General features: G+C 36.9%; 1 protein-coding gene across 1 annotated transcript in view; it reads left to right on the top strand.

Annotated features, from left to right (window-relative positions):
* LOC139744536 (uncharacterized) overlaps window positions 1-19,670 on the top strand; it is a 149,068-nt gene that overhangs the window by 114,116 nt on the left and 15,282 nt on the right. The window contains exons 7-8 of the mRNA XM_071654966.1: window positions 17,607-17,735; window positions 18,385-18,549. Coding sequence (XP_071511067.1) covers window positions 17,607-17,735; window positions 18,385-18,549 — 294 coding nt within the window. The remainder of the gene's footprint in view (window positions 1-17,606; window positions 17,736-18,384; window positions 18,550-19,670) is intronic.

The raw sequence follows: 19,670 nt of genomic DNA, 5'->3' as shown, positions 1-19,670 counted from the left end.
GTGTAGAGTTATAGATTTCCTGCAAACTTATGATTTTGCAGCGATTTACAACTTATGGTTTACATGCTAAAGAAAGGTCCTTATACCTCAAATATTGCATAGAAATTATGTATCAGGCACGAGAATTGAGAACAAAAAAAAAAAACTAAAGATGAAAAAAATCTGCTCTAAACATTAACAGGTAGAATGCCTTAGGAGCGCTCTAACGTATCGATTCATTGTTTCCAACATATGGATTATAGAGTTTTCAACTGCAACTCAAGTATATTCAGTTTGATTTTCATTAATTTGCAATATTGGAAAATTATATGTCTGTGATATTTATTTCAGAACGCTAACATCTGAAGCAAATTTCCGTGATGATAGTTTAGTTTTAATATCGCATTTTGTTCTACTAAGACTAACATCAATACACGAAAAGTAAAAATGGTTTTCTCCTATAGGCAAGGGTCATATCGAAACCAAAGGAAATTCTCAACACGGGAACATAAGAAGAATAGAGATTTAAATGCTACATATTCATTTAATATGTCAACATGGAATGTATACAAACCTTTTTTTTTCTTGTCGTTGGCTCGAACACCTGTCAGCTTTTCACGTGACAATAGCTTCCTCCTCTATAAAGTCCATGACAAACGGAAGAAGATTGTATTTGACTGTCTACAGACACTGGTACTATGCCAAGCCAAATGGTTTCTCCCTTATTGTTTCCTGCAATAGGTTATATGTGCAGTCCTTGTGACCTTTTGACCTGCCCTCAGCATTTGCTTCTTTTTGTTTTTTGTTTTTTGCAGTGATTGTTTCAGTTCTTGCTTGTGTGAGCTGTGTTGATATGTTTTCTCGTGCTTTTTTTTCGGTGAATCGTTATCATTATTAGAAGCTTGATATAAAAACACTTTGTACTGATTACTGTAGTTAGATAGTTAGATATATACCTTCAAAGTATAGAACGGATCACATATATCAAAGTTAATTGCGTGTGACTGATACTTGCTTATATCAAAATGGTCTACATAAATACCGGTCTGTGATTGGTCTTAATGTATCACGTGACCGATGCAGCGAGGATCAAAATCGTTAAAGTGCGAGCAGTTGCGTCAGGTAATACAATTTGGGAATTTGAATGGCTGCCGATGGGGAGAAAATAAAATAATATGTATTTATGTGGACCATAATATTACATATATTGCCTTGCCTATCGCTGTTATATGACACTTAACAGTCCTTTGTGAGTTATATTTTCCCCTCGAGACAATATTTTCACTCAACCCTACTTTCTACAATGTTCTACGGGAAAATATAATCTCTTAGGGAATATACAATTCCCGAGGGGTTCAAGTGTTATATTACACCTCTAAAAAGTCAATATATCTGTATATTCTGATGCGCGCGAGTTTATACACGCTGTGAATTACTTAACAAGATAATTTGCTAATCTATATAGTATATTTCACCACCAAGAATCTGTGGATAACTCGTGTTCTCTAGCATGTTTCCAGATTCACAACGAATCATTATAAAACTGCCATTCTCGCGAGTTGTCTGATTTGTGCATTCTAACGCTTGCTACCTTGTTAACAGTTATCAGTTTTTTTTCTATTTGTTTTTCTTTTAGCAATTATTGCTGAATGGTAACTGCTCGTGAAGTTCCCAATATTCTGCCAGAGAAAATATCTCAATATTTAATCAGCAGACGTAGGCAAGTGTAACAGACAAACGGGATATAATTTTTTCTTAAGATATTCCACAAGTTCTCAAAGCTCTAATTCTAATACTTATTTCCAATCTAATTCATAGACTTGGACAGGTGTAACAGGCGACTCGTATATCTGATATTTCTTAAGATCTCATAGCTCTAATTTGGTTCTTTTCCCCTCGTGATTCACGTTGTGATACCCGTTGATACGATTATCCCCATGCCTGATAAAACATTCACAGCTGTAGGTGTAAGGGGATTTTGAGGAAGTCAATAGCCAGGGACCAGTAACTTGAATCGTTGTAATTTTTACAAATTGCTTTCTGTGTGTACGTTCCCTTTATGAGAAAATAAATACTTGGTTGTATATAAAAACGTGATGCATCAAAACAAACAGCTTATGCTGTGACAGCTTTTTGTTTTTAATGCTTTTTTTTTCTAGTCTGCAATATCTTTACCACCTCTGCCGTGTTATTTCCAAATCGCCTGATAAGTGTCATGGAGCATCAAAAGTTCAAAGGTTAAAACGAGTTCAAGACGTAAACGTACTCTTTTCGATCTGTACAAACGATGTGATATGCCTTGTTTATAGTGTGGTATTGTTTTTGTCATGCATAAAACGTTGACGTTCTCATTGTGGGATAAATGAAATGTCAATGAATATATCCCATCAAACACTATACAGTGACTATGGACCATAGTTTGTGTGCCGACTTTATGTTGTAGGACAGTTTCAAAGCTAACTTGATCTAGTTTAACTGAACATTCATAACATCCTAAGTATTATACTTACCAGAGAGGGCAAAATATTTTTTGCATAATGAAAAATGTTAGTAGACCAGGTAGGAGGGTTATTTATTCATTTACCGGAAACATAGTATGTGTTTTATTTTATTTTTTTTGTCGGCATTACATCCATGCTGACACCAAGAACTAAACCCATTGTTGCCCTAAAGTCAAATGGGTGAACGTCATGAGTCTGAAACCCACGAGTCATATACAGCCCTCGAGTTATACGGCCCACGAGCTCGACACTAATCAAATAAGGCCCACATGTCTGACACTAGGCAAACAAGGTCCGCTAGTCCAACACTGGGCAGAAAGCTGTGAGCCGTATGACTCGTGGGCTGTATGACTTATGGACTTTTTTTTTCAATGTCGAGCTCATGGGCTGTATGACTCGTGGGCGTTGGGCTCGTGGGATGACCCCAGTCAAACTGAGGAGTGTTGTCAGTTGTCACATATCTCAATTTCTTGACAAGAAAAGTTATACCGTGTCATGTTTCTGATTTAACCGAGGACACAGTTGTATCAATTATTATTATTATCAACCACCATGTAAGGGGCTAATCATAAGTTCCATTGAAGATGCGTTATTCTCCACCGTAATGTAGACCAATTGGTATGCTTACACCTTATAAGAGCCTCTCTCTACCCTCGAAAAAGTGAACGAGATTTCGTTTCATACGTATCCTTGTCTGTAAGTTGTAGAAATAAGAATATGTTACGATGAAAGGAAAAGTACTACAATAAAAACTGAACTCTTTAGATTGCCTATAACACATCATGTATATACATACTCATTTTGCGTGTTTGTTGTATAGAACTTTCAGACTTGTATGGGTGAGAATTAAAGAAGATTTGCTGACAATTCGTGTCGTACAGATAACTTTCTTTCTTGCAAGTTATAATCATCCTAAACATCACGTGGTAGGCCTATATACCACGTGTGCATTTGTGGGTGGTCGGAAAAGATATGTGAATTGGCAGCAGGCAGATTTTAAAAACCATACGGACAAAATGTAGCCTGCTATGGTAAGAACATAATCCACTGCTCGACGTACTGCCCCATATACTGGTACACAGTACTGTAAAAAGGGCGAAGCAAATCTTGAGACAAAGCAAAGGGACTCATGACACAATCTCAATCAAAACAACAACAACAACAACAACAACAACAACAACAACAACAACAACAACAACAACAACAATAAGAACAACAACGACGACAACAACAACAACAACAACTACTACTACTACTACTACTACTACTACTACTACTACTTCTACTACTAACGACTACAACAACTACAACTGCAACTACAACTACAACTACAACTGCAACTACAAGCGCAATAACAAGTACAATTACAGATACAAGTACAATTACAACTTCAACAATGCAAAAGAATGTGTAACAAATCACTACACATTCTGCAAATTAGGCCGTTTTCATGACTCAAATGCTGATACGTTAAAGTGTTAATAGGCTATCGCGCGGGTTACAACCCTCCTCCCCCCCCCCCCCCCACCCCACCCCGTCCCACCCTCCCCCATCTTCGGCAGATGCGAACGTCGACTATCCAACCCAAACACAAACCCGTGATATAACAGCAGAATTTTCCCGTGAAACACCTTCCTCCATTTCTCCACTTGTCGTGCATCTTTCAAAACACATACACCATCTCTACATCAGCACGTCTATCATAGCTGACTCTAAAACCAAAATAAGACTTAAACCAGGTGTGAACAGATACATTATGATTATTATTCATGACGCAAGACGCAAGACGAGGAATAAAAAGTTGCTCCACCATCCGCTATATGGTTTGAGCAGATGCATACATTTGTACGTTACACAATGACTATTATAAGTGTTGATAGAATTAGCACTGAGAGGAAAAAAATAACAACTTCAACACAACAAGTTTACTTTCGATGTAAGCGCCTAAATACTTCTAATCATTACCCCAAATTAATGTCTTTACATTTCTGTTTGAACCGAACGTTTAGTAACTTTAATCGCTATTGGCAGAGTCAATTAATATCATTGCTGTCATCTTGACTTACCTCAAACCCTGAAAGCGCGATATTCTATAGACACTTTACAAAGTTTTAACAAAAAGAAAAGGAACCGGAATCATTTCCCCGCGGGAGGGATCCGAGGAAGCGCAATTAACCACAATAGCAGTTTTTGACGTCAATGTCCAGGTCAGTGTATGAGAGGTATCTGTCCGTTGGTGCTCCCATTAACCGCTCGCCCTCCCCAAAGACAGACAACAGACAGAATGTAAACAAGCAAAACAGTAATTAAGCGCGGCGCTCTGTACGGTTACAATTCATAACCAGAAAGAGGACTAGTCTACTGACTTTAAAGAATGGAGCAAAAGGCAAAAACTTTCAACAGAAACCATTCATACCATGTTACCACAGAACCTACAAGTCTGTTTTCATAATGTCCAGGTGTATGTGATTATATACGATACTTATAAATGCACACAGTCAAGTATTACTGGCCATTGGATACGAAATTCTATGCAACGAGAACCATGTGTGACGTGTGCTTTTTTATTCAACATTAACATCGATATTATGAATAGGTGCTCGTTTACTTTCACTCAAAAAAAAAAGCATCAATGGTCTAATTCTTCATTGACATAATTGAGGCACATGAATGTCAAGTCCAGATTGGATATATTTGAGGCACATGAACACGATGAATGTCAAGTCCAGATTGGCTCAAGACGGATTAACTTTTCTATCTCGTATGAATAAAAGAAAATAGACACAAACTCATTTTCAAGGTAAAGCATTCACCTCGATGATGATTAAAAATACATGTTTGTGGCAAAATATCAGCTTCTGAGAAAGTCACATTTCTTTCACGCTTTTTCCTCTCTTTCCCTCCTTAGACTCTCTTACAACTTGCAGTGAAAGGTATATTGACGTTTTCCCTTTTCTCGGAAATTACTGTCGGAAATTTCAAGACCACACTAATTTCCTTCACTCCACAAATTAAACTGCGTGGGTCAGCGTATATAACAAGGAAATCCTGGGTCGGACTTAATTACCAAGTTGAAATAACTATCCTCAGAACAGCGAAGGCTGAGGTTAAACTCGGCTCAATAGTGGTCTGAGATGTACGTGATTCGGAGAAATTTTAACTGCATTTTCACTGGTAATATCAAGATTTCATTATTTACAGTCAGTAACAGTGTAACTTTAACTCAACTCGTGCAGTTATCGTGCAATCTATTCCCAACTTTCTCTCTCTCTGTAAGAAGAATTTGCAAAACTGAAGAAAGAAAAAAAAAAGAGAAGAAATGAAAGCTTGAATTTTGGATGTTGTCAGGAAATCTCAGTAACCCTTGTCGAAGTGAATTGTGTACAATGATTATACGCGCAAATGTTCTTTGAATAGGATATATAAACTACATTTCAATTCGAGTCAAGTCAATTCATTTCACTTATTTTCATTCTCTTTCCAGCATCTTCTCATCGGAGGTATTATAGTACGTATCTATAATGAACTCCATCTTCTTAGTAGTGCGTATTTTAATGAGACGACACATGAAACAGACTCTTTATAATAGGCTCACACTCTAAAGTCTAGGTTGAATGTCAGAACTGAATAACCAGAAAAAATAAACTCTGTTCAATTATTTATCATATAAAAGTAACCCCCAAAACAAAAACAAAGACAAAACAAACCCTTCTTTCTTGACAAGTAACAAAAATCGCATGATAAATGCATGGAGACTTTTCAACTTTAAATTGACAGGAATTCAATTACCCTGCGGCGGTGATCTAATGCTATGACTTTAATAACTTATCTCTCAATACATACATAATGACATCCAAAAAAAAATCTAATTCGGTTAATTGTTTTCATGGGAGCAAATTAGTATCAATTGACCATTTCTCAATTCAGTCAAGGATACCTATTCAGAAATGGAGTCATTAATGGATCACACAAAGGAAATTTGAATGCAAGAGTCTAGCCAAAACATCATAGCCTTCCATGATTTCTACGTAGGTCGCTTAAAACCAAAATGGGGGTTGGGGGCCTAATGAATAGGGCCTTCTGGGGAAAAGGAATAATATTTGTGAAACAGGGAATAACATGAATTAGAAAAAAAATCCTCATCCAATTTTTCAACTTGTTTACCGTGGAAATGGCTGTAGTAAAACACGGATCATAAAACTGTCAAATTGCACAAATTTCAGTCCTTCTGAGCAAGGCTAATGCCCACATACGTCTCAGCGTTTGTGTGAGGTTATACCACGCATACGTATCGTGTGAGTGAATCTTACCAAACTAAATAATCTTTCTTATGTAATATTTCTTGCAATTTCGACAGCCATGTAAGCATCCTTTCTGTCAAAGAGAAAAGTAAAAGAAAAGGGGGAATAGATTTTTGTTTATAGTTCACTATTTTTTATCCGATTGCTTATAAGTGAATGCATAAAATACAGAATTTTGTCACGAAACGCGTAATCTCCATTCTTATTTATTTGAGATATTTACGATTAAAGCTGATAAAACAAAGAAAATAGCAAGAAAATATGGGATTTTTTTCATCATAACTTCAAAAAATCTTTGTTATTTAGCAAGTAAGGTATTGCTGGAAGGTTTTTATTTTGCTCTATCTGATGATGGACTTACTTAAAATTGTTAGATAATGGCGCTCAACCAGTTTTACGATCAAACCCTTCAGTATAGTTTCGTGACACGCCACTCTTTTATAACACTCCAGAAAAGTACCCCTGCGACATGCAACCCTTGAATCCAAGAAGACATTTAAATTAATCATCTTTTTTCGATTGGCCAATGACGGAGAAACAAAGATTATGTCAAAAATTATGTCAAAGATTGATGCGTTTACCTCACTCGCGGCTCTTGAACATAACCAACTAGAGTACTTAGCGACACGTCAATAATGGGCTCGTCGTTTTGTCATAATCAGAATTAATTTGATTAATTTTGCGTCAAAACTTTTGGTTTTCACTCAGTGGCGATATCTTTCCAAAGTCTGGCGGGATGCTAAGCTGTATAGACGCACCATTAAGCAATTTGATGATCTAAAAACTATAAGAGATTTTTGCCTCTTTTTCATTTTTTGATGATCTTTGATGTGAAGATAAATCCATTCTCCTCTTTATATACATTGTCTCCAGTATGACTTTGTAATGAAGCATGAAATTAAAAAAGCCATGTAGTATGGACATTTCATGGATCTTGATTTCACAAGAGCAAAGGAAAATACATAAAAAACAAACGCATGCAAAAATTAAATCAAAGCAAATAAAACAATGCAGAAACAACGTACAGACGTAATTTCGAGATGCCAGCATCAAACTTCTGCTCTCCATTCGAAAGGCAGAATAATAGATACACGTCATTAAGTGAATATCATCTATTTACCCATAGTTGGCATTATCCTGTTGGATTCGCATCAATAACAGTAATAGTAGGCACGCGTGGAAGTAATTATAGTAGTAGTAGTAGTAGTAGTAGTAGTAGTAGTAGTAGTAGTAGTAGTTGTTGTTGTTGTTATTGTCGTAGTGTGTTGCTTAGCAACGAGTTTCGAGTTATGTAGTAGGTAAGTAGTAGTAGTAGTAGTAGAAATAGTAGCGGCATTATTATCATGATTATTATAGTTATTATGATTATGATTATGATTATGATTGTTATCATTATCATTATTATCATTATTATTATTATTATTATTTTCATTATTATTATGATGATTATCATAGTTATTATCATCATTATTATTATTGTTATTATTATTATTATTATTACTATTACTATTATCATTATTATCATTATCATTAGTAGTAGCAGTAGTAAAGAAATAGTAGTACTTCATGGTGTAGATGTAGCAGCAGCCCAAGAAAATAAAGATGTAGTTGTAGTTGCAGCAGGAGGAGTAGTTATGTATTGTAGCAATACATTTGATACAATTTTCATATCAAAATCATGACCATACACTTTGTACACTGCGACAGCTACAAGTGTTCGTTATCATTCGGCAATACAAAGCACAAGGTAACGATCCTGCCCTGTGGAATTCACCTTGCGGGCACGAGGGAAATATCCGTGAGTATGTCTGTGATCGTGAGTCATGCAATAACCGTCACTTCCGCAATGTCTGCACGTCGGTGAGCCACCATCCGCCTCAAGTTCGGATCGGATACCTATCCATTTCCTTCGGACCATCATCCGCTTCAATTCTCCTCGATACACATGGGTAATGCGTGCCCAAACGGTTTATGCACCGCATTTCAACATTTTCAGCCAGGTGGATAATCGGAAATGCCTGCCATAGGTTGTGTAGTATAACTTCGAATAATCGACTCCTTACTGGATTGAACTATGTCTTGATAGTATAATATACTTGACAGTGAATTCAGTTGAACAACATTTCAGGAAAAAAAAATCAGAAAAGGGTAAAAGCAAGCAGAGCTAAAACTCAGGATCCTATTTCATCGTAACATTGAATTATGTACCATTAGAGGTCTAACTCTATTTCTCTTGCAAATACACTATCAGAAATAATTATCTCGAAAAGAAAAAAAAATATGTCAATTACGATAAGAAAAATTTGACTGCAAAATTGGTAAAACGTCATTTTTAAGCTTTTGAATGTAAGTCCGTCATCAGATAGAGGATAAAAAACCTTTCCTTTCGTTGCCTTTCTTTTCGTTTTGCCATCAGACTCTTTATAAGGTTCCCTCAAAAGATATCAAAAAACAAGCTATATTCTCACACAACATGAACAGTGATGTGGTAAACACTTCCCATAATTCCCATGGCAACTAGATCGATCTTGCCAAAGTGAAATCTGTGACAAAAATATTCTTCTCAAAACCACAGTTTACAAGTGAATTTCGATAATGGCACCTTTTGGTCTCTTGCCAAACAGGATTAATGATAAACTTGCTTATGCTGGCTGCGGAGGGAGCCCTCGTATTGAAAAGGACGCAATGATCTTGATCAAGACGCTACTGTTAAAGGGGAAATCCAGTTCCAAAATAAGTTAGTCTGATAAAAAAAGAATAAAATCTTACGAGTTCAACGGTAAAACTTTGGCTGAAATCGGATGAAAAAATAAGGAAGTTATGACATTTTGAAGTTTTGCTAATTTCTGCAAAACAGTTCTTGTACAGTGGGTATGAATATGCAAATGAGTGAGTTGACCATGTCTAATTGACCCACACAATTTTCCATTGATCGTGTACAAGAAATGACGAAAATTCAGTGTTTCTGCCATTGCAGTCTGACACATGATGTTATTCCTGGTTGCATAACTTCAGAATAGTGATCAGTTACGTATACGAAGATTTGAGCCTCGGGCATAATTGCGTTTGAATGAAAAACTGGAAATTTTAAAATTTTACGTACAAACTATATGGTAAGTTATGAGGGGATGACATGCTCTCTTTGCCATCTGCATATTCATATTGACTGTTCAAGAACTGTTTCCCCAAAAAAATTGCGAAACTTCAAAATGTCATAACTTATTCCATATTTTTCGTCCGATTTCGATCAAAGTTTTACCGTTGAACTCGAAATATTTTACTCTTTCTGATCAGACTAAGTTATATTTGAAATGGATTTCCCCTTTAAACCTGGCTCAGACGTTTTACAGACCGGAAATAATACTGACTTACTGCTTTCCTCACAAATCTGCTGAAACAGATCGCAAAGGGCTTCCAACCCATCTGACAAAATTTGGTCCAGAGCCATACTGAACTCTGTATCTCGAAGGAAATATCTGGATGAGAGATATAAAGTGTTTCCTCCATTGCTATGAGTCACACACGCTATCATTACCTCAAACATCGTACATTATGATACTGATATTGCAATATGACATGTACTGAAAGGAGATCACCATTGGTTATGCGGATTATTGCTGTCTACGGCAGCAATCGACTTAGTTAGTTTGTTGATAACGACTCGACAACAGCGAAGGCAGTTTATCCACAATACATGTATTTATTAATTCCACAGCAAACGAAAAATCGCAAGGTTCGGTCTACTAGAATTTAATCCACGTGGTCAAATAAGAAAAAATGAAGTTCAGTGAAATCTTCTACACCCCTATTTCTTACATTATGAAATGCTACTTTTCTTATTAACCGGGGGGCCAAAAGCTAAAAACAGAGGTCGAGTTGCACTCTCTCTACAAACTAAGTAGACCATGCTTATTTTCAAGTTTTTATTGTAACAAACAACATTCCACTGGTCTACCTCAAAAAATTTGTTGCGAAAGCCTCCAAATCCAAGATGGCGTCCAAGATGGCCGCCATATTTACTGAATTTGTTATTTAAATGATATAATTCGATAGAAACATCAGATTTCAACAAATGTGATGTCATATGAAAGAGAATAAAATTTTCTACAAGTTGATACCATTTTTGTGGGTTATTGTGATAAATGGATTGAGATTTTAAAGAAAAAACCTTCATTTTTTGATATTTTTCTGAAAAAAGGAAAATCATGAAAATGCTTGATTCAGCATAAATCAGAGAAAAACTGAAGGATTATCTTGAAACGTTTCAAGAATTTTGTTTGACATATAATTAATATTTGGAGAAAATTAGGGGTCAATACCATTTTTGGTTTAGGAGTTATAATGTCTCAAACTTGAAAACTCACTATGTAAAAATGGCCACTTTAGTTGTGACCAACACCTTGTTGTTCGTAAAAAAGTCTGCGCGCGCTAAGACTACTACACGCACCACTGACACTGGCGCTTGAAGCAGTGCCAGTGGTGCGTGTAGTAGTCTTGACAAATGCAGACTTTTTCTTTGATAGACAAGGGTTTGTGCCTGCAAACTAACTTTTCATACCAAGTGGTAGTTCAGGTGATACTGATCGCTATTATTTCAAAGTAGATTGTTCTGAAGCAGATGAGATGAAGCAAAAAAAAAAAAAAATTCAAATAGAGGTAGTAGCTTGAAACGTGGCACCAATCTTGTTATAGATATTTAAGACAGAATTTAGATCAACCGCTCAAAAAAAAAACACTCAAGATGACAGCCATCAAAGTTGACATAGTGTATTGCGCCAAATTAAATGTATTATTTCGTTTTTGATACAAATTTGTCTGTTGTGCTATCTTAAACCGTCTTAAGTTTTTATGGACATATTTTTTAAACCAGTGATATCGACTCTCCCAAAAAGAAAAAAAAACAAATCGAGTGGAAGTTTTTACTCTTGATGTGAGGAGTGAATAACAGAAAACGGTGAATTTAGAGTAAAATTGGAGTGACTTTTGAGTGAAAATGTTCATTTTCACTCATTTTAGAGTGACCTTAGGCAGAGCTTCACACTAACTTTTATATTTGGTGGCCCAAAGGCAAATATCCGACCTTTTTTGGTGGCCCGATCAGGCCACCAAATTCTTCATTTCTGACATTTTGGTGGCCCGACGTGCGTTTTTTGTGGCCCCGGACCACCGGACCACCGTTAGTGTCGAGCCCTGCCTTTATAGGGATCACTCGTCACTCTTCGAGTGATCCCCGAGGTCACTCTAAAATGAATGAAAATGAACATTTTCACTCTCGAGTGATCCTGATATCTAATATAGGAAAGCATCTACCAAAGGCATAAGTTCAGATCAATTGTGACACTATAACCCACATGAAATCAGCCTAAAAACAATGTAAGAAAAATCTGATAACGGAAAATACAGTTTCAGCATGCTTATTTGTAAATGTGAATATACAGCACGAATAATCAATTTGGACAATTTTATTCGAACTATATACTGAAAAGTAATTTCGCACAACACATTTAAGAGCAAAGTTGAGAAATTGCCGCCATGTTGGATTTTTTTTTTTTTTTTGGGGGGGGGGGTCGGATCAGAAGGGCTTTCAAGGACATCTACGGATCAGACATTATTACACATAAACCATCATCATTCACGTTTCTACAACAGCAGAGTAACATACAAGTAAAAAAGCATATCTTTGATACAGAAGCATTTCTTTTTTTATCAAATATTGGGCCTTACCCAAACACTGGAATGAGCTCCACCCCCCCCCCCCCCAAAAAAAGACCCTCAATAAGGTTTACACTAGTACAATATCGTTCGGATGCATAGAAACATGTAATAGACAGCAATATAAGAAGATTAAAAAAGCATATCAAATTATAAGTTATAAGTTGAGATTTAACTTTGACGCAACACACTAAAGGTATTGTTCATCACATTCGATTTATATGTGCAGGTTAGTTGTATACAAAACATTCTACCATGTAAAAAAATTATAATAAAGCCTAAAACATACGGAGATATCACCATTTCTTTTCAAGAAACCATAACCATGATAACTGTTGACATAAAAAAACATTCTTATCAGATCTATTTAGTATATCTAACAATATTTAGCATTAATTATACTGATTTAAGTTTGTACATTAATCTCTAACTCACAGTTTAGAACTAGTTTGAGGAATTAAGTAAAGCTGGGTTTTTGTTTTACTTGCACAATGGTAAATAATGCCTTGAACGACAACCTCGATTAATTACCGCCATCTTGAATTTTGTGTGGATACTATTTTTATCGCTAAATATTACACATTGGCAAAATTTGTGCCAAAAATTAAGCTCCTATCTCTTTTTGGAATATACTTTCTGTTCAATCTTATCTGCCGCAGAACAATCTACTATGATGAAATGCTACAGTAATAGCGACCAGCGTCACCTAGCACTTGGCATGAAAAGTTAGTTTGCAGGTACTTGCAAGTCATTAGACCATTACAGTATTACATGTGACCATGTAAACACATTGTAAGCAAAATTTATAATGCATAAATATAATTTTTTTTTCAAGTTTTAGATGTTAACTTGTCAACAGTGTATGATATTACCTGTAATTCCAGAAATATGAATTATATCTCAATCTCAGTAAATCTCAATCTCAATCGCAGGTTTCAAAATAATTCTTCAGTTCTTCTTTGATAAATACTAAATCATGCATTTTTACATTTCTTCCTTTTTTCAAAACAATATAAAAATATGGATCCCCCCCCCAAAAAAAAAGAGAGAAGCAAACACCCCCCCCCCAATTTATCGCAATACACAGCTAAAGTGGTATCAACTTTTAGAAAGTTTTACTCTCCTTCATATGACATCAAATTTGTTGCAATCCAATGTCTCTATCAAATTTTATGTTTGAAATGTTAATTTCAATAAAACGGCGGCCCTGTTGGACCGCATCTGTACTTTGCAACAAATCTACTGAGGTGTACTTACGGAACATTGCTTAGTATGCTTAATATTATGTATGGTCTTGTTTATAGAGAGAGTGGAACTCGAAAAGTAAGCACGATCTTGGATTTGACCCTCTGTGACGTCTTTGGGAACAGATGCGTGTAAATAACATATTATGTAAAATGGGATTTCAAGTTTGAGACATTATAACTCCTGAACCAAATACAATACTGACCTCTAATTTTCCCCAAATATTGATTATATGGGAAAGATGTTAATTTCTGCATGGTTTTCATAAATATTTTTAATTTTATTTTTTTTTAACTTTTTAGAGAAATATTCATGATGCATTCTGAAAATGTCTCCATAAATACCTAACATGGTTTGAAATGGCATTAAAATGTTCAGAATATATAAAAACCATATAAATAGACAGCAAAACAGACAAAATTGTATCAAAATCGAAATGATACATTTACTTTGGCGCAATACACTATGTCAGCTTTGAAGGCCTGCAATCTTGAATTTTTTGAGTGATTGATCCAAATTTTGTTTTAAACTTTCTATAGCAAGGTTGTTTCAAGCTTCTACCTCTATTTGAAAGATATTTTTTGCTTCGTCTCATCTGCTTCAGAACAATCTACTTAGAAATAATAGCAATCAGCGTCACCTGAGCTACCACTTGGTATGAAAAGTTAGTTTGCAGGCACAAACCCTTGTTTGTCAAAGAAAAAGTCTGCGTTTGCAAGACTACTACACGCACCACCGGCACTGCTACAAGCGCCAGTGGCAGTGGTGCATGTAGTAGTCTTGGAGCGCGCAGGCTTTTTTTTACGACCAACAAGGTCTTGTCACAACTAAAGTGGCCATTTTTACATAGTGAGTTTTCAAGTTTGAGACATTATAACTCCTGAACCGAAAACGGTGCTGACCCCTAATTTTCTCCAAATATTAATTATATGTCAAACAAAATTTTTGAAACGTTTCAAGATAATCCTTCAGTCTTTCTCTGATTTATGCTGAATCAAGCATTTTCATGATTTTCCTTTTTTCAGAAAAATATCAAAAAATGAAGGTTTTTTCCTTAAAATCTCAATCCAATTATCACAAGAACCCACAAAAATGGTATCAACTTGTAGAAAATTTTATTCTCTTTCACATGACATCAAATTTGTTGAAATCTGATGTTTCACTCAAATTCTATCTTTCAAATAACAAATTTAGTAAATATGGCGGCCATCTTGGACGCCATCTTGGATTTGGAGGCTTTCGCAACAAATTTTTTGAGGTAGACCAGTGGAATGTTGTTTGTTACAATAAAAACTTGAAAATAAGCATGGTCTACTTAGTTTGTAGAGAGAGTGCAACTCACTCGTTAAGTAAGCGACTTTTTGGGGTTTGGCCCTCCGGTTATATGTATTGATATTTGACGACAAATCTTATTCGTATGGTAATGAACAAGAAACTGGCTAAGGAATTGGATATTCACGTTCTGGTTATTGATTTATCTTTTAGTAAATAACTGTTTATCATCCATAGTGTCTTCATAATTCGCCCATATCTGTACATCACAACTAATCAAACTTTCTCTTTCTTATTGTTGTGACTCTTAGTACGTGGAAGCCTTTAATGTCTCTATAAGTCCCTAAATGTACAAAGAACAGTCTTCATATAGGAACAGCAGGATTTCATTTGAAAACGTAAATAGGGTCACCCCTTCGGGCCAACGTTTAGGTTCACATCCACTCGAGCAGCTTGTGCAGAAGCCCCCGCCATTGAGGGCGTATACGTCAAACACTCAAACCTACAATATTAGAAGCATACGCTAATGGGCGCAGGAAAGTGCATTGACATGGGACGGACAGTAGAGGTTTCACTTATCAACTTTGTCGACGATCTCATCGAAGAGAGGTTGTACATCATGTGTGTGTAATACTTTATCATACCAAGAAGAAACAAAAGAAAACTCGAAACATATTTGTGAATGGTTCCTATATTATCCTTTGTGTTAATCTTGGTATACATGAAGATTAGATGCACGATTTATTGATGTGAATATTTGTTTTGAGCCTGCGTGAAGGTGTGTCGCAATGTCGTGTCGCGGTGTCGTGTCTTGGTGGTGATGTCAGAGTCGACATCGATGATGTCAGTGTTCATGATAATGATGTAGATGATAATGACTATACGTGAATAGAGTACAAATGGTAACGAAGAAGATGGAGATGATGATGACGATGTCGATGACAATGATGATGATGATGATGATGTCGATGATGAGGCTGATTATGATGATAATGATGTCGATAATGGTGATAATGAGGAAAATGATGATGATGATGATGATGATGTCGATTTTGAGGATAATGATGATATTGATGAAGGTGATGATGGAAGTAAGAATGGTGATGATAACGACCCTCATCAAGAAGCTGCTAATGATCATGAAGATGATGTTGACAATGATGACGATTAAGATGATGACGATTTCGACGCTGAATAGATGACGAAGACGTGCATGCTTTTGACCGTGGCGTCAAACTCATAAATTAGCTGATGAAAGAATCTACGTTAAGGTTTACGTGATACACAGGCAGCAATACAGATTTCATCCTAAGGGAGACTTGGGGATTTTTTTTTTCGGATTCAATCTTTGTTATCAATCACCATTGCGTGTCAAAGTTCCATTCATGCACATTTCCTTGAAATTGCAGTACCGCTGTTGTTGTTTTGACTTGCAAATTAAGTTTGTCAACACCAACGAAAGAAATGATAACACAAATAAGCTGCCAAGAGAGAGAGAGAGGAGAGAAAGAGAAAGAGAAAGAGGGAAAGAGGAAAATTATTACCCCGGCACACTTTACTCGATCTGGGTCGACTCTTCGCACGACTCTGGGGAATTCACACTGCGGAATCTGAAATCTGTCATGTAGAGTAATATCATAGCGAAACATTTGTCATGGACAGTAATGGAGGGGGAATAAAAGGTACAGGCAAAAAGTAGCGTTATGAGCAAGCACATAGATATGTAAATTTTACAAGTGCTTCATCCAATCGCACAGCACCATCATTTCAATCATGTCAATGTTGTCGAAAAGATTTGAGATACGTGAAATTTCTGTTTCGTATGGATAGATTTTGATAATTGGAGTGTAGGCATTATTTTGATGCTACGTTATTGTGAATTCTCGAGAACAAATGACGCCGAACCGGATGTTTGAAGCCCTTTGATCAAGGTCCAGCTGACCGGGATGCCAAAATGAATTTATTCTGTTTCCAGTATCATTTTTGGGCGATGTACCAGATCTGTGATTCTTTATTTCTTTGGTAGACAGATGTAAAGGTATACGATGTTTCTATTGAACGAAGAGTTTTTTTTTTCGCCCAAATCCCGCTCATTAATGTATTATATCTCACTTATCGATTATGAATGAGACCAAGAGATAATGTTACAGAGGTAAGGCATTGATTATTACTTTTAGCTTCATCGTAATTATTACTGCCATGAAATTCCCGTATACTGGCAAAATTTTGCAAACTTATACATAATAGGCCTACATCATACAATGTGATGTATTTCATGCATTCAAGTTCTGTAAAATTTTTAACTGTTTCTGCTGGAAATAGGAAAAATGAATGAATGAATGAATGAATGAATGAATGAATGAATGAATGAATGAATGAATGAGTGGCTTCAGCTCAGTTTGTAGTGCCAGTGCCGGGCAAGCATGGGTAGGTGACGCGTGTTCAAGTACCAGACAGCTTCCTTCTTTGGCAATGGATGTTTACAATGATACCGATCGAGCATACGATAATTACAGGAAGAAACGAAATCGTGAGAAATTTTGATTGATCCTAATTGATTATGACTGACTTTGATTTGATCTTCTTTGCCGAGCAGACGACAACGAGTGTGCCGCCAACAGAGGCAAGTGCGACGCCAACGCCTACTGCCAGAATCTGTCTGGAGGATACCGCTGCGTCTGCAACACGGGATACGTAGGCACGGGCGAACGGTGTCTACCACTTTGTAAGTAATGAAAGACTGTGTGTCAAAGCTATGCACCTTCTTGTACCTCGTCATAGAAATAATGTCAACAAAAATGAACACCAGCAATTTAATGTCGGGAAAATTCATGTGGATATGCTTTATAATACGTCTATGATAAATCATGGGAACTCTGAGCATTGGGATTTCTCAACTTGTTAGTATTTTGCAAGTATTTGCTGTTGACTCATGGCCACTATACTGATAAAGAAGACAATACGAATTTCCATTTCATGTCATGGCGTGCTATCTACTTTCAACTCTTTGAAGTCAGTGCGACGGATGTTATGATCATTCATATTCATGATATTAATGACAAGCCAGTAGAGAGTAGGAGTCCGAATTGGTCATAAAGATACTGGATGTCTTGCTCAGCTGGTACCCATCACAAACAACGACATCATCAACAACGACGACGACGACGACGACGACAACAACAACAACAGCAACAATAAAAACAACAACAATAAAAAAACAACAACAACAACAACAACTCTTTCAATCAAGGACGAGACTAACGTTGTCATGACTCTGTAATTCATTTTGTTGTTTTTGTGCATTGTAACGCAAACAATGCATAGGTTGTTTTTTCCCCCTATTAATCGTTTCATTGCTTTATTGGTCACTGCAGCTCTCGACACATGCGCAGACAAACCTTGTTTCGAAGGAGTCAGGTGTACGAATATTAGGATCGATGTTAACTCCCTGGACTACGACTCGGGAGAGCCCGCCAAGCGATACGAGTGTGGTCCTTGCCCCCCTGGCTTCGAGGGTACCGATGGTATCAACTGTGAAGGTAAGGTGGAGTGATAGGGTACCAATTACACCACCTTTATTGTGAATTGAGGATCTGAGAGTGTACCAGTGCTTTAAAGTGTGAAGATGGGAGGGTGTGAGGTTAAGGTTAATGTTAGGGTACCAATGGTGGTATCATCATTCTTTGGAGGGCATTAAGTCGATAAGACGATACCAAATTTGAAATCTTTAAATGATGTGAGAGGATAAGAGGGTACCAATGGTATCAACTGTGGAGGTGCGGTTGGTGAGAGGGTGCCAACACTAACAACGGACGTGGAGGGGGTAAGAGCGTACCCTCCAGTGGTATCGACAGTTGTGGTAAGGTGATGAGAGGGTACCACGTTATTGTATCAGCTCTGGAAGTAAAGGGATGGGAGGATTCTAGTGGTATTAATTCTGGGGATTAAAAGAGATGACAGGGTACCATTGGTAAAAACTTGGAGGTATAGGGGGATAAGAACCTATATCCCCCAACGGTATCGACAGTTGTGACAGGGAGGTGGAAGAGAGAATTAGAAGGTACCAATTGTGCCAGCTCTGGAGGTAAGGGGATGGGAGGTAGGCAACTACTGGTGTCAACCCTGGAAGTAAGGGGGTGGGAGGGTACCAAGGGCAACAATTGTGGAGGTAAGAGGATAAGAACGTATCCCCAATGGTATCCACAGTCGTGGTAATGGGATGAGATGGTACCAATATTGTGTCAGCTCTGGAGGTGAGGGGATGGGAGGGTACTACTGGTATCAACTCTTTATGGGGGTGAGAGGGCACCAGGGGCAACAATTTCATGGAGGTTATGAGATAAGAGTGTACCACCAATGGTATCAATAGTCTTTGAATGGAGATGAGAGGGTACCAGTGGTGTCAACTCTTGAGGTAAGTGACGGAAGGGTATCAATGGTATTAAATCTGGAGTTAAAGGGGATGCGACATTACCAGTGGTACCATCTGTGGAGATAAGGTATGAGAGGGTGACACCTGTAAACGGTAGGAGGGTGAACACTAAAGATGGAGTACTAAACGATAAGCTGTAAACTGGCTTCTCAACTATTCCCGCGCAAGTAAATTATTTAATCGCATGGCACGATACGGCCAAGTTTCCATTGAAGGAGAAGTGAAGAT

Source organism: Diadema antillarum, unplaced genomic scaffold (genome assembly GCF_040938485.1).
Source record: "Diadema antillarum isolate AM-2024a unplaced genomic scaffold, OU_Dant_1.0 seq00001187_RagTag, whole genome shotgun sequence".
In the NCBI taxonomy this organism is placed as follows: Eukaryota; Metazoa; Echinodermata; class Echinoidea; order Diadematoida; family Diadematidae; genus Diadema; species Diadema antillarum.
The sequence above is the reverse complement of the archived record's forward strand: the minus strand, read 5'-3'. Positions and strand labels throughout refer to the sequence as shown.